The 23,969-nt window shown below is 30.6% G+C and overlaps 1 protein-coding gene and 1 pseudogene across 1 annotated transcript; both read left to right on the top strand.

Annotated features, from left to right (window-relative positions):
• Nucleotides 1-42: 42 nt before the first annotated feature.
• LOC107261595 lies at nucleotides 43-7,980 on the top strand (annotated as a pseudogene).
• A 4,979-nt stretch (nucleotides 7,981-12,959) lies between these two features.
• LOC8263508 (transcription factor MTB1) lies at nucleotides 12,960-15,762 on the top strand. The gene is made up of 2 exons (XM_002523286.4): nucleotides 12,960-13,312; nucleotides 13,617-15,762. Exon 2 carries the CDS (start codon nucleotides 13,620-13,622, stop codon nucleotides 15,465-15,467), a length of 1,848 nt encoding a protein of 615 aa, XP_002523332.1. The 5' UTR covers nucleotides 12,960-13,312; nucleotides 13,617-13,619; the 3' UTR covers nucleotides 15,468-15,762.
• Nucleotides 15,763-23,969: the final 8,207 nt, after the last annotated feature.

The following is a 23,969-nucleotide window of genomic DNA, read 5'->3' on the forward strand; positions in this document are numbered from 1 at the left end:
ATTGTTCCGCAGAACAATTTCTCGAATACCTATCTTAACACAATGGGAAAGCAGCTTGTTAGGATAGAAAGCCAAATTCAAAAATCTCCTACAGTCTTCACCTCTCCAATTCCCAACACTGGTCATCCAAAAGAGATAAGTCAAACAGAAAAGCTAAAAAATCCAGTCTTCAAACCCTACCAAATCTCAAAGCCTAGTCAAGACCTTTGCCTCAAGAATCTTTGCTGCTGCATTAAATTGTCTCTCACTTGAGGAGTATAAACCATGCGGTCTCTGCCGAGAATGTGTTCAATTCTTTTGTGGAAGGAGCAGGGATGTTAAAGAAGTGGACTCAATGAGAATTAATCGAGTGGAAAGGATTAGAGCCCTCATTAAGAATGCAGCAATTCCTCCAGTTTCCTCGCGGTTCAAGGTTTTCATTGTTGACGAATGCCACTTGTTGCAGGGAGAGACATGGGCAACTATTCTGAACAGTCTAGAGAATCTATCACAACACGTGGTCTTTGTTACAGTCACACCCCATTTGGATAAGCTGCCAAGAAGTGTTGTAACTCATTCTCAAAAATATCATTTTCCAAAGATAAAAGATGCTGATATAGCAGTCAAATTGAAGAATATTTGCATTGAAGAGGGTATTGACTTTGATCAAGTTGCTTTAGACTTCATTGCTGCTAAATCGAATGGTTCACTTCGGGATGCAGAAATGATGCTTGATCAAATGAGTTTGCTTGGCAAAAGAATCACAATGTCCTTGGCCTATGAGCTTGTTAGAGTTGTTTCTGATGATGAATTGCTTGATTTGCTGGATTTGGCATTATCATCTGACACTTCAAATACAGTTATAAGGGCCAGGGAGTTGATGAGGTCCCGGATTGATCCTATTCAAATAGTATCATAACTGGCGAATATTATAATGGATATGCTTGCTGGTAAATGCCAAGAAGACAGTTCTGAAGTTCGAAGAAAGTTTTCAAGCAGGCATGTAACTGAGGCAGATATGCAGAGGCTGAGTCATGCACTGAAAGTACTTTCTGAAACTGAGAAGCAACTGAGAATGTCCAAAAGTTAAAGCACATGGCTTACTGTAGCTCTTCTACAATTGAGCTCTCTTGAAGCTCCTTTCTTGAATGTGAATGATCCAAATCCTTCTATAAGAAATGCACAAGACATAGATGGTGATTTTTGCAGTACATCATCCACATGGGAGAGCTTGAAGCTTCTTCTTCCTTGTTCATGTGAAGATGGAAAGTTGCATAAGCTAGGGATGCAGGGGGATTGTAAAGCAACGTTGGAATCCATATGGAAGAATGCTACAGAATTGTGCCAATCAAACTCACTCAGGAATTTTCTAGGGAAACAAGGGAAATTGTCTTCTCTTTGTGTAAATCAAGATCTGGTTGTAGTTGAATTGGGATTCCACCGTCCTGACTATGTATCGAAGGCTGAGAAGTCATGGAAGACAATAGTTAGTGCGCTGCAGTCTATTTTGGGTCGAAATGTGGAAATCCGTATTAATCTTGTACTTTGTGATTCTGCATTGAAGTGTAAGAAACTGAGGAAGCTACCTTTTAGTTTGTTTAGTTATTCTCGCAGAGTGCTACGGAAGTCACAGTTACCTACTGAATGCGGAAGTGACTCTGATTATTCCGGTCATATGTCTGAAAAGGCTATAAAATGGGATAGAGTTATTTTAACGTGTTCTTCTGATTGTAGATCCCAAATGCCGCATTACATCTTTCCCAGAGTGGATGTGGTGAAGGCTCTGATACCAAGATATGAAAAGATTTAACAAGTTTCTGGTGTGCAGGATCCTCAGACGAGGCAAGCACAAAGCATACACTCGTTAAATCTTAAAAGAAATGGAATATATGTATATATATTAGTATTAAAATCACTCTCAATTGTTTTTAGAACTCCCTCGAGTTATTTTATATATATATAAAAAAAATACCGTGTCCTTCATATTTTGACTCTGTAGGTATTCATTATGATAATATTTACTGAAATATCATTTTCTAATGTTATGAAGAAAATAGTGTGATGGAAAAAAATATTATTTTTATTTAATAGTGAATGTAAGGGAGTGACATTCAATTATAAGTTGATTACCACTTCATTTAATGATTAGAATTAAAGAATAATGATCTTTATATTCTTCATGTGCATTATAGAAGTACTCTTTTAGAAACTTACAAAAGTTTTCTTATGTTTTGACTTGACAAATTTTTAGTATGGAAAATTCAAATGCGAAACTATAATGAAGTCGTTAACATGGGATTTTTGTTCGTGAAGTCGTTAACATGGTATTTTTGTTCGTGAAGAAATAGAGTGGAAAGAGGAATAAGAATATAAATGAGTGATTTTTATTGTTGGTGTTTAATTCATAAAGAACCCATTTTAGAATCAAAATGAGATTTATCTCATCAATGAAAAAAGAAAATTTTAATTCAGACTTAATATATATATCATAATTAATATTAGATTGACACATATATGTGAGTATTTTACACTTTGGTATTGATAATTGATTTATGATCTATTATTTGAAACTAATGAATATGTATCAATCATTTATTGATTTGTTGTATGTATACTGACCTGTACCAAGCCTAGGCAATAATTTTTTGAATAGAAATCACTCATTTCCTTCTAACTGATAGGGAATGAAAAATTATAAAATTTTCAAACAAATAAAATTAATAACTTATAATTCATAAAAATATTATTTATATATATATATATATTGTATATAATAGTTATAAATTAAGTATTATTATTTTTTAATTATTATTAAATATTATTATTGGCATCAACTATAAATAAATTTGATATAGAGTATAATCATTTTCTTTTATATTCCTCTTCTATCATATGATAAAATTATTAAACTGAAAAACTAATAGAGCCCAAGTGTTGGGAAGGGCATCAAGGCCTGGCAAAAGGCAGCAAGCAATCGTGAATGATCCATCTCTTTCGGGTTCAAATTCAACGGGAAAATGAAATTCAAAAACTTTTGGCATAGCAGTGGCTAGAGTTTAGACTATATGATAAAATTAGTAAATTTTTAAAATACATATACTAACTAAATCATTCCATGATTAGTTAATTTTAATATTAGGTACAATAATAAATTATGTAACATACATATAAAAGAGTATTTTAATTTATTGGTAATGTGAAAGCGAGGCAATGCATGGTTTGACTATCACCCATTCTTTCAACAATCTTAAATCATTATAAATAAATATTTATTGACTTCTCGGCCACATGTTAATATGATGTTAGCATGTTTATGCTTATCCGAATAGAAAAAGAAAAAAAAAAAAAGGAAAGAGAAACAAGAAAGCCTTATAGTTTTCATTTTATATTTCTTCATTTTAGCTTTTTTTTTTTATATATATAAAAATATATAATAATAACTCATCATAAAGTAGGTATTTTATAATTGAAATTTGCTATTATAAGTATCTAACTATTTTTGCTCCAATTATATCTTATATGTGACCATTAATCGATTTTATGGGACTAATGATTTTTTTACTGTAATTTTATAGGATTAATTACTAATAAAATCTTAATTAATAATTACTAATAAATTTTTTTATGGTTATCTTATTAAATATAGGATAAATTATTTTTGATTAGTCATAATTAATATTTTTGCAGTAAGTACAATCGATTTCCTACATTTTTTTTTTTACTGTAAAATTTCAAAAATCATTATCAAAAAATGTTGTCTCTAATACATTCAACCTAAATATTTTCATAATTATTATTATCATTAAATTAATATGATTGTTAACTAACAATAATAACTGGAGCTAATAAAAATATGAAGGTAAAGAAATCATTTATTAAATAAATAAATAAATAACAAAGTTCATACAAAAGTAAAAAAGTTAAACTAAACACTTATGAAATATAGCCTAATATATTTAACCTAATAAGCACGGTATTAAATATAACGATATAAAATAAGACTGAAAATTAAGACTCCCTCTAGGTCAATAATTTATTCAAGTAGAAAAATGGTTGGTCATCACTCTTCACCTCTTGAAAAGTTCCTTAAACCTTAAAAGAATAATGGAAACTAAAACTAAAGTGTTTGTGTAGAAAAAATCGCAGGGACAAAAATAGTTGAACTATGTTTGCAAAGATATATATAGAAAGAGTAATTTTCTAAGTAAGTATGTCTAAAAATATGTACACCAAATATAAATCTATATAATAGATAAGACTATAATTATTCTTATCTCCAACAAATATTATCTCAATATAAATAATTCTTAATATAAATTTTAATAATAATACAAAATAACTAAAATGACCTCTTGGGACTTGTATAATTCGGCTGGCACGGCAAATAGCAGGTCCACGTGTCTTAATTTTGGGCCTTGATACGAAATGTCCAATTACATTCATTTTTTAGTATTTAGCTCTATATTTTTTTTACTAATATTATTTGAAAATAGATAATAAAACTTAATTGAGATATAAATACTTACTTTCACTATATTATATATATATATATATATATATATATATATAATATACTATTAAAGCATAAAAACATTCTAAATATGTATATATAATTGAAAGTAAAAATATATGATTATTTTTATTGTAAATATTTAATTGATAAAAAATAGGCTGAAATTTAAATTGAGATATCCTTTTTTAAGGAAATCATAACACCTCCGTCATTTTTAAGGAATGAACTTTTTTATTATTTTGAGAATTAAGTTAAATTAATTATAAATTATTAAATAAGTGAAATAATAATTTATTATTTTTATTTTTATTTTTTTTATTCTTATTTCCACTCTTGAATTTGAACCAAGTAGTCAAAAAATTAGACAATTAAGTCTTAGCACATTGAAAGAAAGACTTCTCCTCCTTGCCATTGATTGCTGTATCTTTAGCTATAGAAAAATTAAATAATTTATGTTATTATTACAGTGATTAGAAGAAAAAATTAGTAAAAAGAAATCATATGCAATATAGAAGGCTATTGGATTAGTTGACATTATTGTCAGTTCCAAATGCTATGCTTTCACATTGAGGGCTCTGCGTGCTGCCTATCTTAATTCGTTTGTATCCTTTTCCATATTTATAATTTATTCATTATGTGGCCTATTCAATTTTCTGTTGCTTTCAACAACCATTATTTAGCTATTAATTAATTCTATTGCTTAATCGAATAGCGACTGCAAAATAAACCAATTTATATAATTGGAACCCAAAAGAATTCAGCTAAATCACTCACTTGGGTCTTCACATGTAAGATAATATAAACAAAATTATCTTGTATACCTTTGTTCTTCTTCTTCTTCTTCTTCTTCTTCTTTTCCTTATCCTATGCTGCTAACACACTCATTGAGTGAAACATTTCTTTCCTTTTTCTAAAATTTAAAGAAAAAAAGTCTATCCGGTTACCTATTCAATTCTTAAATTATTAGATTCGAATTGTTTTTATTTGAAGGTTAATAATTATTGATTATACAACAATACTAGTCATCTCCTTGCAATTGCTTTAAAAGCAAACACTCTTATCATTTTAATTAGGCTTCAAATATTAGATTCAAATTCTTTGTATCATTATTAGTGTCGAATTTATATTCAAAGGTCAAAACTAATTAATTACATATGCTTACTAAATTTATTTTTTAACTTAAGAAATTTATGGAAGAAATTAGTGTCAAAAACTGTTTGATCATAAGAAATACATATTTTCTCCTTATACTAAAATACATTTTTCTATATCATAAATTAAATTTCTTTAGTTGAAATCAGATTTTTACTTCCATGCCAACCATTTCATTTATATGAAATGTACCCAAACTTAATATGTGCATTTTAAACAATTAGCAATTTATTTTTCTCTTTATAAAACTTAAGATAATTTGTGAAAATTAACTGCAACATCATTTTCTTAATTAATAAATTGTTGATATTAATAGTAGTTTGAACTTTAGAATAGCAATTATAAAGCATCAATAAAATCAATTAAAATAAATAAAATAGAATTTTCGATCAATAATTTCGGTCCAGTCTGATTTATTTGTCTTAATTTTTATTTTTTATACATAATAAATATAAATATTTATCCAAACTTTCTTTTATTGATAAGATTAAAGTTATTTTATTTAATTATTTTTTATACATAAACTTATTATAAATAAAATTCAAAAAAAAAAAAATCCTATGATTTTCATTTTCTTAAAATCGTTGATCTACTTCATCCTATCACCAATGATTATAGAAACTTGGGAGCAGATATGATTCGTGCCCCAGCCATGAATTTAGATACTAAATGTCAAGAAACTGCATGTGACTTGAAATGAGCCAAAGGGCCAAAGGCAATGATTCGGCTATTCGAAGGCAAAGCCATCTCAAATCAAAATTAATTGCCTATTTACTCGCATAGCATCCCAATGATATCATATATTTTCTTAAAGAAAAAAAAAAAAAAGCAAGGGTAGGCACGCTCGACACGTGTAAATTAGGAGTAAGGGATTAGAGTGCAAGGCAATCGGGGCATGTTATAAACATGTAGGACATTCCGTTTATGTCATTTGGTAATCTGGTCACCCTACTAATTGTGGAAAGGTCTTCTGCTATTGGGAACCGCGTGGATAGCACGTTCGTCTCCTTTTGCTTGACCCATGCCTCAGATATTTTGAATCTATCCTACAGATTTTACCAATCATCTCACAACTATTGAATACTTAATCTCTTTGATTACCCTTTGTTTTTTTCAATTAGTTGATTAGTGACAGATGATATAAGTTCATGATGTTTTGAATTTGAGGCTGTTTTTAATATGGTTTATTTTGTTAGCCTATTTTAAAATAAATATGAGTTCACGGGCTCATGAGCCGGGGAGACAATCACAGTGTGTGCAATTAATAGTTCAATTTTTATATTGCCGAAATCTAAAAACGTACATATTCATTAGTTAATATATAAGTATTCACTATCTAGCAATATAAAAATATTTATTATTTATATTTTGTACATTTATCGCATAAACATTTAATACATATTAATAATTAGTAATAATAATTATTATTATTTTAAATTCACACATAGATTATTTTATGAAAATTATTAATTTTTATATTATATATAAAATCATTGTTATTAATATATTTCATTATATTTTATGTTATTATTATAATCTCAATATTCATTATATGTACATTTAATTTTTATAAAAATTATTGTAATACTTACTAATTTTTAACCGTTAATACTCAAGATAATATCATGCTGATAATTTATTAGGTTCTATAAAATCTATTGATAGATTAAATTAGAACAAATTAATAATAAAAGTATAGAAAATATAATCAAAGATACAAAAGCATCAATACACATGTGGCAGCTTTGCATCCGGCAAAAAAAATCATAATTTTACAAGTTTTGCAACGGAAAAGAATTAATGGAGCAAATTTTACAGAAAAATAAAGATATCGATAGCATAAAGAAGTGTAAAATAGAAAACAAAAGAAATTGGAAATATTTTTCAGCTAATTCGTTATTTTGATATTCAAATCTCACACGTGTGAAAATGCAAATGACCATCCTAAAATATAAAATCAAGCTGCATTTTAGATTATAGGACTGTGTTACTACATGGCCTGAATCCATGATACAATATTTTATACTATATTCAATTTACGTAATAACTTTATTTTTCTATTTAATTCTGAAATCAGTATCATAATAACAGATTTAAATTCCAATGTCAAATTAATATGGCTCTATAAATATTAATAATATTAAGAGCTCGTATGATTACATTCTGAGAATTACTATTGGTAGTTGCTATTCTCTTTTTCTTCTTTTCTATAATTTTTTCAGGTAAAAAAAGGTTATTCAGCTGATTTTTATGGGCCGGATATGGAAATGGGAAACAGTGAAAGTCCGCAGCGCCCATTGCCAATGAAAAAGGAGGACAACGATGCGGTAGCATGAAAGAGTCGTCGGATGAATTGATCCACAGAATAACTAAAAACATGCACGAGAGGGATGACGCCACGAAACTTAACAACGTGGTGTTATGAAAAATAGACACGCCAAACACGCTAACGCCGAACTCACGAAAAAAGGCTGAAAAATATTAAATCAGCGTCACGCACTTCTCAAGCACACACAAAACGCTCCCTCGGTTCGCGTTAGAGTCACGTGCTATTCACGAGCTCTTTGACTACTTTTTTTAATACTCTTTATTTTAATTATTATATTATTATTTATTTTAGAAATCTCACACGCTCTCTCTCTCTCTCTCTCTCTATCTTTCCAATTTATGAGACCGGGTCTCTTTGTTTGGTGAGTTTAATCGGTTTGCCCGATGGAATCGAGTATAGATGAGATCTCGACACGTATGCACGGTGGTCCAAACATGAAAAGCACGTGGGACGCGTGTGCAGCGTTAAACGTGTAAGGAGTGCAGTGGATAGATAGAGTCGCCCAAAACGCGTGACTGTGAAGCTGGCGTCGCGTGATTAATGAATTTTTTTGAATCTCGTGGGACTTTTATTGTTGGGGTTTTTGTTCGGGTCTGGAAATTTTGGAGGCTGTCATTTTTACCCTTAGCTTTAGCACGTGGATGACAATTTATCAAAATCAATTACAAAATCCAATTTCCAAAACTAATACCCTCAAAAATTGTATCGACCAAAGAATAATGTTATCTCACTAAAATTCTCTCTTGCCTGTCTTTTTTTCATTTGCAATGATTATTACACATATTAAATATATATTATTTATATATAATTATATAAGAGAGTCCTATATATATATAAAGAAATCCATTTAAATTAATATAGAAAAATTTCATTCTAAAAAAATTAGATAAAATTTATTTATTTCAAATTAAATTTCATGTTTAAATTTATCTCGACTAACTGTGTTCATCCTTTTATGTAAAAACAACTGTAATATAAGTTTTCTATTTCTTACTTTTAATATCAATGGATAGAGGAATTTATAGGGTGGTCCATTTCTATATTTTGAAACGTGGACTCGTGAGATTTTCAAATAAAATAACTTTTTTTCTGGGGAGAGGTTTAATAGTAAAATATTGGCAGAGTGCAAAGGCTAAATACTTCCTCCCCTTTGCTAGGAGGCCTATGCTTGTTGGAGCAGCCACTCTTCTCACATCAATAATTAATTATACATCTCATTATCCCCCTAAAGATGCAGTCTATCATGAAGCCTTTCTAACCCTAACTTGGAAGAGTTCTGAAGGTGTTAAAAAGGGCAGACTCAAATCTATTATTTACTTTTAATAAAAATATTTATTTATCTCTGTTTCAAAGAAAACAATTCCAAACTCAAATATTTGGTAGCTTGAGGTTTTCTTTTTGATAGATTGGAATTAGTGGAAAAAAATGTGTCTTTTTTCTTAAAAAGAAAAAGAAAAAACATGTTTCTGCTGCGGTGATCAATACTTTAATCAATTTAGTCAGGTACAACATTATTAATTTAAATTAAATTAAATGAGATCGTTTGTTGAATTTTTCTGGAACATGGACACTGATTGAAAAGAAAAAAGAAAAACATCTGTAAGGTATAGTTTATCTATTGTAATTATTGGTTAAATATTTAATGATTAAGAGTATTATCAATTCATTAATAAAATTTATCATTAATATTAAAATTAAATTTTTTATTTCGAAAATTATGATGTAGATATTTCAATAGTTATAAAATTACTTTATCCTTTTCAATTACTACTTCAATAACTAATGATGCCATTTGCTTCAATGTTTATCACAAATATTATATTAGAACTTAAAGTTATATTCAATAGAAATCTATAATTTTAAAATAAAAATAAAAATATTTAATATTAGGTGATAATGTATATGTTAATAAATAAAATGTATTCTGAACATTATTAGTTGTTTAATTGAATGACTAATTTTGATGTGCTAATACTAGGGTTTTCTTTTCCTGAAAAACAATAATAAATTGAGATAGTTTAAAAGAACAATAATAAAACAAAGAGTTTTTTTCTAAAATCCTAACCGCCTTTCTATTATCTTTTTTCTTACCGTTTTCATTGAATTTTTATATTTTATATTCTATTTTGATTAATAAATATGTATATTATTAATAATATTATTATTTCTTGATTTCTTTAGAGTTTTTTTAATTCCCTTGTCAACATTTTAATTATGTCTTTTATGAAATTTGATCTTTTTTATGGTTGTATTCATAGAATTTTATAGATATACAATATTGATGGTAAGAATTTTCTAGTTGATATTTTCTCAAATCATACTCATTTAAAGATTAAAAATTTAGTATATAGTTTAAAATAGTTACTAATGGAACACACAAATTGTTAAGTTATAAATTAAAAAATACTATTAATACAATTGAAGAATATAAATAAAAATTTACTATTCAAGTGAAATCATTTTTTTTATATTTCTTGATTATAGCATTTTTTATTTTTTCATTGATCAAGTTTTATTTTTTATTTTATTAATAAATGCAAATTTTACTAATTTTTTAAATATCATTATAAATTATTATAATAAATTAATCACCAACCCTTGGGCATTTATTAATATTAACACATATCAAACAAAGATAAAAAAAAGTTAGATACTGATCATAAATTATAAATCTTCTTTAACCTCTAACTAAAAATATTAAAGGATCTATTTTAAAAGGAAATTCACAATTATGCCAAAGTAAAGTGCCGTAATTGAAATATATAATTAGTTAATCAGAAAATGATAACAAAAGAGGATATATATGATTTATTTTTCTTCTTTTCTATGGATGTCTAAATTTGAAATTTTATATTGCGTTATACACTTTTTTTAATATTATTTTGTCGTATTAATTTAAAATTTCAACGAATGATAAATTACTTCTTTTGGACTGATTGGTTGCTTCTTGTAATTTCATGATGAACATTACTGAATTCATCCTTGTCCCAAACGTGGCGTAACACACAAATTGTCAATGTCTCCCAGTGATCCCAACAGTATGACTCATCAAATTCCCTATCAAAATTTTGGTACTACATTAGTTTTTACAGTCTCATTACAAAAGATTAGATAATTGAATAAATAACATCTAAGGTAGGAAATTAAGAATATAAATCACACTACTTTTTGTCCATTAAAATTACTCGGCAATAAAAAAAAAAAAAAAGACATTAGAGGAAAAGTAAAATTGGCTTGGCATCCCTTTCAGCTTTTATTTGCCTTAGATTCCACTCAAATAGAGAAGGGGCAGGTAATGGCATTAGCATAATTGACTGAATTTCAATGATAATAATAAATAATATTTTTATAGAACAATAATAATAGTTTAGATTAAGCATCAAACCTCAAACTTATCAAAAATTAGTTGGTTTTATAGGACTTGTTTGTTTGTTTTCTTTTAAGGGTTAGCTTTCCACATCATGACCCCTCAACAGCAAGAAAGGAGCAGTGCTTATATTATTAGCATGTGCTGTATTTCTAGCTTTTACTTAACCAAATTTAAAAGAAAAAAAAAAAAAAAGTTACTCCATCAATCTGGGTCCACTGTGGTCAACCTCGTCTACCTTTTCCCTTTGATAGATCTTATTCCTGTACCGCACTGTACTCGATCCTCGCAATTAAAATCGATTGGGTTAAAATCTGAATCATAGAGATGATTTTTTTAATTTAATCTTCTTTTTTTTTTTCTGGTACAGAACTGCTCAAAGAGTAATTTTCTTAATATGGAAAACTCAACATTTAACCACAACTTAATAAACGAATTATTATGTACAAATTATCTAGGCTTTTATATGTGTATGAGTTGTGTATTGATTAATTTCTTACTATATTTAGCAAATATTAAATCAAAAAATCAATCATTAATAATTATTAAAAATTGTTAATTTATTTTTGCAAGAATTGAATTTATCATCCCATTTTTAGTGTAGGTACATGATCACTCTGTCTAAACAAGAATTACTCATTATTGACTTCCTAATCCTGCATCCAATTAGAAAATCTTAAACAGTACACAATTGTTTATAATTTACAAACCTTAAAAGAAAACAAAAACAAACAGTTTAAAGAAAGAGAATCTAGTACAAGAAACAAATATTATTGGATTAAAAAAAAAGTCAATACAAATTAAAGTCCTTATGGACATTAAGCTTTTCCTTTAAGTGGTACATGTGCAATCTATTTATTAAAAAGTCTATGAAATCACTCGCAGACAGTCCCCCCCTTCCAACCTAAGACTACACTTTCAATTTTTTTTTAATAATGAAATTATAATTATCAATTTGTAGCATAAAAGCAAGCAAATCGTTAGTTGAAGTAGCACAAAATCAAAGTATCCACGGACCTAAAATTATATCAATATGTCATTAAATTCTTAATGTAATTCAAATAGAAAAAACATTTAGATCTTATAATTATTATTTTATGTAATAACATATGATGGTTTAGATTTTTGTTAGTTTATTGATATTTATTTTTATATTCAGACTCATTCAGAATTTGAAAATTAAATCTAATATAAAGTAGTTTCTAATGATCAAATTATCAGTATAATTTTGACACAAAAAAAAAAAAAATTAAAAGTAATTTCTAGTTTAAGTTTTATTTTCAAATGTAATTTTTATTTTATTTTTTGGTTTCACAAGTTGATCAGTAAAAAAATTAGAGCAGAGGATGTGTAAGGGAAAAGGAAATACCGTACCAGGTGTAAGTAGTAAGTACTATTACACCTTTTATTAGACCAACAAACAAACCACACAAAATCGTTGCCGACTACTCCGCAACTTCCAACAATTTTTTTCTTTTTCCTCTTTTATTTATTTCTTATTTCTTATTTCATTTTCTTTTTCTTTATCTAATCAGGGTTTAAAAATCTAAAACCATGGTTACTTTTTTGCACCTGTTCCCTACTTAACCATGGTCCACTTTTGCAGTTAAGGTTAGAGTAGAGGGCAGCAAACAACAACAGCAACAACAAATCCATTCCTCTTCTCTTTCTCTCTCTCTCTCTCTCTCTCTCTCTCTCTCTCTCTCCTCAACCTCCAAAACTTTGCTACAAAGAGAGGAAAACAAAAGGGATTGATTTGTTTATGTTTTTTTCTTTTTTGTTTTCCCATTCCTTATTGTTTGTGAAGTTAAGCCGATTGTTTGCTTTCCGGGAAAATTTTATTCCTCAAATTGAACTGCACTTTCTTGGGAAAATTCTTACAGCTGCCAAAGTTCATCTATCATTCTGCTACCTTCTTCTTAAACCCAACTCTTGTCTTGTCTCATGATACTACTTTGGTTGCTTTTAACTGGTGTGTACAATTAGTTTCTCAATCATTTCTTCTTTGCATTAATTTTGCTTTACTCTTTTTCTGGGTTTTCTTTGTAACTTAGTTCTAGTATTCTCAAGATCTGAAATTTTATAAATAGAGTTCTGTTATGCAAGAAAAGACATGTGTATGGTTTTATGTTCTTTGAATGCATTGTTAGATTCTGTTTTCTCTTTTAGCTAAATAAATACTAAGCCCATGTCTGTTTCTCTTTAATTTGGGAATTTAACTGTAAAGATTTGATTTTGATTTTTTTTTTTTTTAATAATTTGGGCGGGTTTTATAGAAGATGAAGATTGAGATAGGCATGGGAGGAGGTGGGGCATGGAATGATGAAGACAGGGCTATGGTTGCAACTGTTTTGGGTACAAAAGCTTTTGAATACTTGGTATCAAACTCAGTCTCAAATGAGAGTCTTTTAATGGCTATAGGCAGTGATGAGAATTTGCAAAATAAGCTCTCGGATCTAGTAGACCGCCCAAATGCTTCAAATTTCAGTTGGAATTATGCAATTTTTTGGCAGATTTCGTGCTCAAAGTCTGGTGATTGGGTTCTTGGTTGGGGAGATGGTTCGTGCCGGGAGCCCAGAGAAGGGGAAGAATTTGAAGCAACCAGAATTCTCAATCTACGCCTTGAGGATGAGACTCAACAGCGGATGAGAAAAAGAGTTCTTCAGAATCTGCATACATTGTCTGGTGAATCAGATGAGGATAATTATGCTTTAGGATTGGACAGGGTCACTGATACTGAGATGTTCTTTTTAGCATCTATGTATTTCTCTTTTCCTCGTGGAGAAGGCGGTCCGGGTAAATGTCTTGCTTCTGGGAAGCATGTTTGGATCCCTGATGCCTTCAAGTCAGGCTCTGATTATTGTGTTAGGTCTTTTCTTGCAAAATCTGCTGGGATTAAGACTATTGTGTTGGTGGCTACTGATGTTGGTGTTGTTGAATTGGGGTCTGTGAGATCTCTACCTGAGAGTTTTGAGATGGTTCAGTCAATAAGGTCAACCTTTTCGACTCATAATTCCGTTAAACCATTGGTATCAGTAGCACCACCAGCACCGGCCTTGCCAGCGGTCAACGAGAAGAAGGGTGAGATTTCACTTTTTTCAAATGTGGGGATTGTGGAAAGGGTTGAAGGAATTCCAAAAATCTTTGGGCAGGATTTGAACAATTCAGCTCATGGCCATGGACATGGTTTTAGGGAGAAGTTAGCAGTTAGAAAGATGGAAGAAAGGCCTCCATGGGATGTTTATCAAAATGGTAATAGACTTTCATTTCCTGGTACTCGAAATGGCCTTCATGGTTCAAGTTGGGCACATAGTTTTAGTTTGAAACAAGGGACCCCGGCAGAGGTTTATGGTTCGCAAGCCACAACAAACAATCTGCAAGAGCTTGTTAATGGGGTTAGGGAAGATTATAGGCTAAAGAACTATCCGCCACAGAAGCAGGTGCAAATGCAAATTGATTTTTCAGGGCCGTCTGTGATTGGCCGGCCTGTTAATGTGGAATCAGAGCACTCAGATGTTGAAGTTCCAAGTAAAGAGGAGGGGCCTGGAAACAGTGATGATAGGAGGCCTCGCAAAAGAGGCCGGAAACCAGCAAATGGAAGAGAAGAACCACTCAATCATGTTGAGGCAGAAAGGCAGCGGCGAGAGAAGCTAAACCAGCGGTTTTATGCTTTACGAGCTGTTGTTCCTAATATTTCCAAGATGGACAAGGCTTCCTTGTTGGGGGATGCTATTGCGTATATCAATGAGCTTCAAGCAAAGCTCAAGTCGATGGAAGCAGAGAGGGAGAAGTTTGGGAGCAGTTCAAGAGATGCATCAGGTTTGGAGGCCAATACAAATGCAAAAAATCAGAGCCAAGCTCCTGAAGTTGATATTCAGGCGTCCCATGATGAGGTCATTGTAAGGGTGAGTTGCCCTTTGGATTTACATCCTGCTTCGAGAGTGATCCAAGCTTTCAAAGAGTCACAGATCACTGTACTAGACTCGAAACTCACTGCAGCAAATGACACAGTGTTCCACACGTTTGTGATAAAGTCTCAAGGGTCAGATCAACTGACAAAGGAAAAGCTGATGGCAGTATTTTCTCATGAATCCAACTCATTACAGCAATTATCATCAGTTGGGTAGCAGCAATCGCAATTTAACTTAATAGTCGATAGACGAATTCGTAGCGAAGAACCCTTTTGAAAAGCTTCTTCAGAGTTTTGATACATGGGAGGCAACATTCAAGAAGCCAAACTAGAAGTAGAAAAATAACCACCTATTAACTAAGTAGGTCAGCCCAATTTTCTGTGATTGTTTATAGTATACATATATTCTGTGATGAGGAAGTATTCTTGCAAGATGGAATTAAATTTGTCAAGTTTTAACCAACTTTACCATTGTTGGTTATTAAGAACCCATATATTTGTTTTGTTCTTTATCCTTGTTTTTCTAATTCTTTTGATCTTTGCCAAACTTATGATGCGCATCCATAGGTTAATCGTTGTGTTTGTCTTGTTTAGAAGGATTGAATGCAAAAGAATTCAGCTAAATTTGTTAGGAAAATTTTGTGTTCCGCAGCTTTCCCTTGCATACATTTTTATGTCTCTTCAAATTTTAGAAAAGGCAATGCTTTGTGAAATTTATCAGCAGATAGAGACCCATGTGCATGTGCAGCAAGCAGTACTGATTGGAAGTAGTAGAGCAGTAGTTCATGGGCTGCTGCCCATATTGTCAAACTTTTGCTAGGAAAGTTAGGTGATAGGCCTGTCAATCAAAAACGAGTTCCACGTTACCTGATGAATCATGATTTTCACATGCTCCTTGTGAAACTGGAGCATTCATGATAAAAACATGCAAGATTTTGTTCTGCACAAGCAATGGATGGAGGGAGGCTGTAAGAGATTCCTAAAACTGAGTTTAATTTGTTTATTACTTTTTTTATAATTTTTATTTTTGGCCTTCCACTAGTTTGTTTGTCTTTGGCAATCAAAATGAAGTTTCTTTAGCCGCACATGGAAAAGGAGAAAAAGAATAGATCCTGTTCTCAAAATCTAGGCCACCCAGTCCGTCCCCCTTTATTTCTTCTTTCTATAAAGGGAATTAAGGTTACTACTCACCAGAACTGGACAGAAAAGAAGCATAGTTCTAATTAGGATTTTTTATAAGAATATAATAGCTCCAATGATTCGAGTTTAAAACCCTCCTGAAAACTTTTTTAAAATATAAATTGTTTGAACAAACCTATCTGAATTTATTTAATTATTGTGGTCCATTGGCATCCCCAAAATACCCGTGACTCTCCATTGGACCAATGAATTCAAGTATGACAAAAATCATGTGGCGCATCTCCGTATCCCTTAATTATACATATGCTTTCTTTAGTTAGTGTTCCAAAAATACCAAATTCCCCCTCCACATGACCATTCCTGTCTTTTGCGTTGTTGTTGATTAATATTTTCTTCATATCTTTTAGGTCTGTTTATGGGTTAGTTTCAGATGGTTTGATGAAGTTCTGATAGTGATACTCAATCCGATTCAAAGCTTGTGGAGAGACTATGCTCCCTTAAAATGATATTAATTAGTTATATAGTTTATTAGAGTGAACAACAAAGAAAAGAAAATTAAAAGTATCAAAAGTATACAAATGCTCAATTACAACTTCTTAAATGTTGATTTATGTTAACATTGATGTGGAAAAATTACTAATAAATGAAGCACTGTCATTACATGAATATGTTGTCAATTGATATTATATACCATCATTTAAGTGCTTGATTAATTGTTTCATTTTAATACTTATTAATTATAGTTTTTAATACAAATATATGATGTGATTGGAGAGACATTGCCATTGGGTCTCCATATGATGAATGATCCTCCTAATGCTTTGCAACAATGGTTGTTTCATGGTAGGATCAAATGCTTTCTTTGTAATTTGTGGTTCTTTTTCCAGCGTCTTGTATTAGAAACAGAAAGAAGAAAATAAAGATGGGATAAATAAATTATTATATAAATTTGATTCAACCCATTATCAAAAGAACCCATCCAATGATGATATTTTATTTTACTTTTTTTATATACTATTTTTATCTCTAAAAATAATCTTTTTGTTGATTTCTCAATTGTCTTATTAATTTTAAATTTAAGACTGACATGTAAAAATAGAAATTATTTATTCATTCTATTTTTATGGAAAGTGAGCTGAACTCACTCTTAAATGGCATAATTTAAGCTAAAAATGAATAAAATTTTAGACTAAATTAATTCAAAAGGTCAAATTGAAGTTACGGAGATAAGTTAAGAGGTAAAGAAAGGACCTTATTTACTTGTTTTTATAAAGAGAAATTAGTAGAAAGGACATTGGTTTATTAAGCTCCATAATTGATGAATAATCTCCTTTTTAATTACAACAATCAAACTAATGGTATGGTTAGGTCGGATCGGTCCAATTCGGTTATTTATAAATCACCAGTACCATACCAAAACTCGGTTATTTTAAAATTGAAGGTACCAGTACCGTACCAAACATAAAAGGATACAATACCGTATTGTACCAATTTTACGGTTCAATACAGTTCGGTTCGGTGCTATTTTCGATTCTAAAAATTTTAAAAACTACAACTTTAATCTCATCTTTAATCAAATACATTTAGAGAAAATATTATTACCAACCTAAAAAAAGTAGCATGAAAATCTGAATTAAAATTGCAATCACATTCTTGAACAATCTGTTTCGTAATTCAGTCACTTGCAAATACAATAATTCATTCAATATTCAAATATAAACCATTAAAATATATGTTACTGCTAGCATAAAAATATTTTACAGATGGCAATCATTAAAATAAATAATATTTACAAACTTTATGTAGCACTAAAATACATGTCCAAAATTAGCAAAGGAATGTTATTACCTCCCCTTAAAATTAGCACTCCACATTTAATCTTGGCATAAGGGACTCACCAATCTCAGGATCTTGAATAATTTCTATAATAAAAGTAAAAAATTACATCAATAAGACTTAACAGCATAAAAAATAAATAAACATATGTAAAAAGTTATGTTTTGACAATTTTTTTGTCAAGTTTTGTTTTATCATTTTCAAAAAAAAATTAAACTGTAAATATAATTTAATATATTTTTTTATATTTTAATTAATTCCCCCTGTCGACGCCAACACGGCCGTGTTGATGCCTATGTTCCCAACACGGGCTGGTGTTTATGTCTGTGTTACTCTTTGTGGCCGTGCTCCCTAAAAGCTTTTTTTTCTTTGATATTTGATGCATCCAACACGGCCGTGTTGGGAACACGGCCAGTGTTGAAACCAACACTGTCACGACTCCACCCGAGAGCCCGTGACCGGCACTAGGGAATGGGTAGGCGTAAGTCCACCGAATCCCGTAGTAAGCCTGACACTCACAACTCAAACAAATCTCATCTCAAATTAATATTATTAAAGCCACAAATTATCTTAATAGCTACATTTTGTATAATAAATTCGGTCTGCCAGGAAAATTAGGCGAGACCCGAAACTACAGAAAATTTCCACTGATATCCCTACTATTACTACCGCGGAGAATCTAAGAGTTTTACAATTTGACATACCAATCAAACACTACCCGATGATGAAGAAGTCGGGTTACTGAGTATGAGTCGCGAGAAGACTAACAGTCACGAATCTGAAAAAAACAATAAATTGAGACTGTCAGTCTCGAGAGTGAGTTAAAATCAAATAATCTAGAGACTATTGCTTTCTTCACAGAAAATATTAATCATTCGAATCAATATATCAAACCATGCACGTAAATACAACTCATATTATAATCATACCATAATAAATAAATAAATAAAATATATTTTTACTTTTACGGGACGAGTGGCTCAGTAGAATCCTAATCTCAAATTCTAGTAGCCTTTCGGCTCTCTTAATCCAACAGGTCTGGCGCCCAGAGAGCAAGCTCGATCAGAGTCCTTACCTCCAGCCTGAACACTTGAATTCCAAATAAGCCGGCGCCCAGAGAGCGTTGCTCGATCAGGGACCTTAACTCCGGCAATCAACTGAACTCAGCCCAAAGAGCAATGCTCGATCAGGACAAACAAATCCATAATAATCTTATATCCATGATCATTACCGGCGGTGTGGCATGTTCTACGAAAGCCACATTTCCCAAAACGCAATCATCGCATTTAATAAATATCATTGTCTAATGAAATCATTCAACACATATCGAAATAAAGATTAAAAATTTAGGATAAGACAATGTGCAATTCGTGTCAAAAAAATAATAATATCTGTATTATTATAACGTTACTAATAATAATATTTATATATTTTCAATAATTAATAATCAATTGAAATTATTTATTTTGCGATACTAATAATCATATTAAGCACAAATTCTAAAATAGCATATTAAAATCAGACTTAGCAATAGTGGAATGATTAAATGACCACTCACAGGTTTTGGGCGACCTCCTAGCTCTGCTCGGTTGGAGCGAGCCGAACAGACAGATCATCTAACACGGAAAACAATTTATCAATTATATTGAACAATTACAATTGACCCTAGGTCTAGATTCCTAGGACTGACTGTCTAAGAATCTCGACTCCGGTAAATTCTACCGAAAATTCGGCAGAACCTCCCTTACAACACGGACACTTACCCCACGTAAAAATGGATCCAGGACCTGCCAGAAAAACACTACAAATATCCAACAATCCAGACAACGGGAGTCGGATTCCCAGACTTCACTATTTCCCCGACTCCGCCACCGCCACACAGTACAAAACACCAGGCAGGCAAACTGGCAGACAATTATTTTTGACTCACAAATATCATCAAATACTCAACACAATCAATAGACACAAAATTAAACCAAGAATTTTTAAAATTACAGGCTAGAGAAAAATTACCGAGACGCTCGATCGCTCGGTCGACTCGCCTCCGGCCCTCGGAGTCCGATCAACGATCCGAACACACCATCGGACTCACAACGACGCACTGATGACGATTCCCGCTTTCGATTTTCCGATCTGACACCCGATCATCCGGAGATATTTTCGGACGATCTCGGCCGTCGATTTGCAAACGGAGCCCGATCGCCACGAAACCGGTGCCATTTCGAAGCTTGAGCTGAGAAGAGTCGGGATATGTCCTTCGATCTTCCATAGCTCGCTGGAAAAATCCAAAAAGTCGGCTGCCTCCACTTCGCTTGAACTCTCTTCTCCGGCCACCAAAACCGACGCCGCCACTGCCAAAAAGAAGCTCTCTTCGAGGGGAGCCGATCGCCACCGAGATCGGTGGAAAACGGCCGGCAATGCTCCTACGCGATTCCAGACGCCGCCATTCTCCGTCGCTCGCTCGGCCGCCACGCCACCGCCACCGACGATCCACGCCGCCTTCCTCTTCTTCTTCTTCGGCCATCACCCTCTCTCTCTCTCTCTCCCGATCTTCTTTCTCTCTCCTCGATCCCATTCCTTTCAATATCGACATTAGGCCCCCAAACTTTTCCTTATTACAATTTGGTCCCTCAACTTTTTCAATTACTTACAATCTCATCCTGTAGAATTTTAATTTAACCCCTAAACTTTCCTTTATCTTCTCAATTAAGCCCTTAACTATTTAATTTGGGCCAAATCCGAATTATTGAAATTACATAATTACATAAATACCTTTGACCGACATATTTATTTACGAAAATACCAAACTCATAAATTTTCATTAAACCCTCATAATAATAAAATTATACTTTTAATCCTTATTCCAAAATAATCCTCCAATTAAATCCTACACACAATTAAATTAAATAATCAATTTCCAACTTAAAATTTAATACTACTAATCAATTATAATATCAATTTCTCCAAAATTCTTTTATAAAAATATCCTTTACAATTTCTTCCAAAGTTTTCCAATATATAATTTTACTTATATAAATATGCATTTTGGGAAAATTTGAATAACCAAAATATAATCATTTCTCAAATAATTTACTTAATTAATTCTTAAAATTTCAAACTAATTGGGTATAGAAAAATAATTCATTTAATTGACTAATATTAAAATTTTCATTAAATCATTTCAAATTAAACCAAATAAAAATGAAGCTAAAATTAACTTAAATAAAAACTCATTATTAAATATATAAAAATTTTGGGTATTATAAACACGGCCAGTGTTGAAACCAACACGGCCATGTTCAGCTTTCTCATGCCCATACTTAGCTCGTTTCGGCAGCTTTGACGTCCAATTATGCTCCAATTCTTTTCTTTATCATTCTTTGACTTCTTTTGGATCTAATGCACATAAACAGACGCATAAGGTGAGTGTTGGAACCAATTCACATCCAAATTCCATAGAATCAATCTTAAAAATGGCATTTAGATGTGTGTATTTTACGCACATCAAATAACCCCACACTTAGCTCATTGCTTGTCCTCAAGCAATCAAAAGTAAAATAAGGAAAAATAGTATGTATACTAGATTACTAGTATCAATATACTATGTGACATATTAATATATATATAACTTATATTTTTTATAGAGTATAAAGTATATTATAATATTATAGTTATTTTTAATATGTATTATTTTTTGTATTTCGATAATAATTGCTTCAATTATATAAATGATAAATATAAAATAGTTTTTTTATAGAGTATATGTATTATTTTTTTTAATATGTATTATTTATATTATATAAATAATTATTTATAAATATATGTAAAAAATTCGGTTCTATTTGGTCCGGATCGACAAGACGGATCGGTTCGGTACTGCCATGACGGTTTTACTAAAGAGCCAGTACCATACCGTAATAGTAAAAAAAATCGGATCGGTACAATTTGGTTATAAAAACTTTCGGTTTTTTTCGGTACGGTTATTCGGTTCGGGCGGAAATCACCGAGATCCATGCTCAGCCCTAGGTATAGTGTTCAGCAAACTGAATAAATTCACTCGTTAGTGGCTGCTATAATTCCATTTAAGGGACATGTTTTAAACTATTGTTTTACATTTAGCTTCAAAAGTAACTTATCATTGATTTTCTTTCTTCTTCTTCTTCTTCTTCTTCTTTTCTTTTTTATCTCTTTGAAATAAGGGAACGATAATCTTATTTGTATAATCCTAAGACATTTTTGTTCCCTTATGGATTGATAACATATAAGCCATAATAGGTTTAGATGGCAGTGTTTAAAATGGTTAAGGCTGGATTTTTTATTTATTTAACTCATGAAAAATTAGATTATGAATTACACAATATAATGTAAGAAGCCCCTATCCGTCATCATAATAATTTATTAGTATGAATAGCATAAGAAAAGATTCAAATTTAAAACTAATTTTCTTTTAAATAAATGAAAATACTAATAAAACCACCCCTAATTATTGAGAAATCTAATTGTTATTTGAGTGAAGATATATTTTCAAAATTTAGCCACCTTTCTATTTTCTTTCCTTTTATTATTCTTCACCAAAATTATTATTTTTACCGTGGTTGAACATCTTCTAAGTCCACGATGATTTCTTATTAGGAATGGTAATAGGTAGGATGCCCGCCCATTTAAGAACATCCGACCGAAACCGATTAAAATACACATATCTGAACCCGTTCCAAATCTATTGAGAAGATTCTCTTTATTCCTCGAACTTGTCCCAAGCCTGGATAAAATATTCGAATACTATTAAATATATTTATGAATATTTAAATGAGTAACGAATACTCTATCCGTTTTTATCAGATAATTAAATGGGTACGTATTTACCGAATCCATTTATAATAATTAAATTATAAAATATATTAATATAAATTAATATAAATAAAAAAATATAAAATATAAACTAATCAAATTTAAGTATTCAATATATTAATATAATTCAAACATATATTTAGTAAAATTTAAAATAATTTTCTAAATGATAAAAATATAATATAATATAATAATTTTAATACAATCGGGTTCGGGTAATGGGTACCCACGGATTCAAATGCACACCCGATACATATAATAAAATTAAATTTCAAATATGTCCCAAGCCCATTTATTATTACCTAAATTCGTCTTATTAGGATTCGGTTGGGTCGGGTATCCAAGAATACCCGCCCGACTGCCATCCCTATTCTTTATTCTTTTTATTTATATTATTATATTTTGATTATTAAATACAACTTTTTCATATTTTTCTATATTATTATTATTATTATTATTATGATTTTTTTATTTTATGGGATTTTTTCTTTTTATGGAGATTTTAATTCCTTTTGTGAAAATTTTGATTATAGCCTTTATAAAATTTGAATCTTTCTTTATGGATGCATTTATAGAATTCAATGATTAATAATGAAATTTCTTCATTGATGTTCTAGCAATCAAACTTATTTAAGGATCAAATAATCAATTTGTGGTTTAAAATAACCATTGAGTGGAGTATGTAGAATGCCAAATTACAAAATAGAAAATCTCTATCAATGCGATTAAAAGATATAAATATAATTTTTTTTATATCTTTTAGTTATTGACGTAAAAGTTAATCTATATCTCAATTAGAATAAAGTTTTAAATTTGTAATATGTTTTAAAAAATAAAAAATTTAAACGATAAACAACTGAAATTTGAACAAGTGAGAAGTCTAATATTAACACCC

This window comes from Ricinus communis, chromosome 1, assembly GCF_019578655.1.
Source record: "Ricinus communis isolate WT05 ecotype wild-type chromosome 1, ASM1957865v1, whole genome shotgun sequence".
In the NCBI taxonomy this organism is placed as follows: Eukaryota; Viridiplantae; Streptophyta; class Magnoliopsida; order Malpighiales; family Euphorbiaceae; genus Ricinus; species Ricinus communis.

Bases quoted from the DNA above. Each gene is read 5' to 3' on its own strand.
- LOC8263508 (XM_002523286.4), top strand. From the start codon at position 13,620: ATGAAGATTGAGATAGGCATGGGAGGAGGTGGGGCATGGAATGATGAA.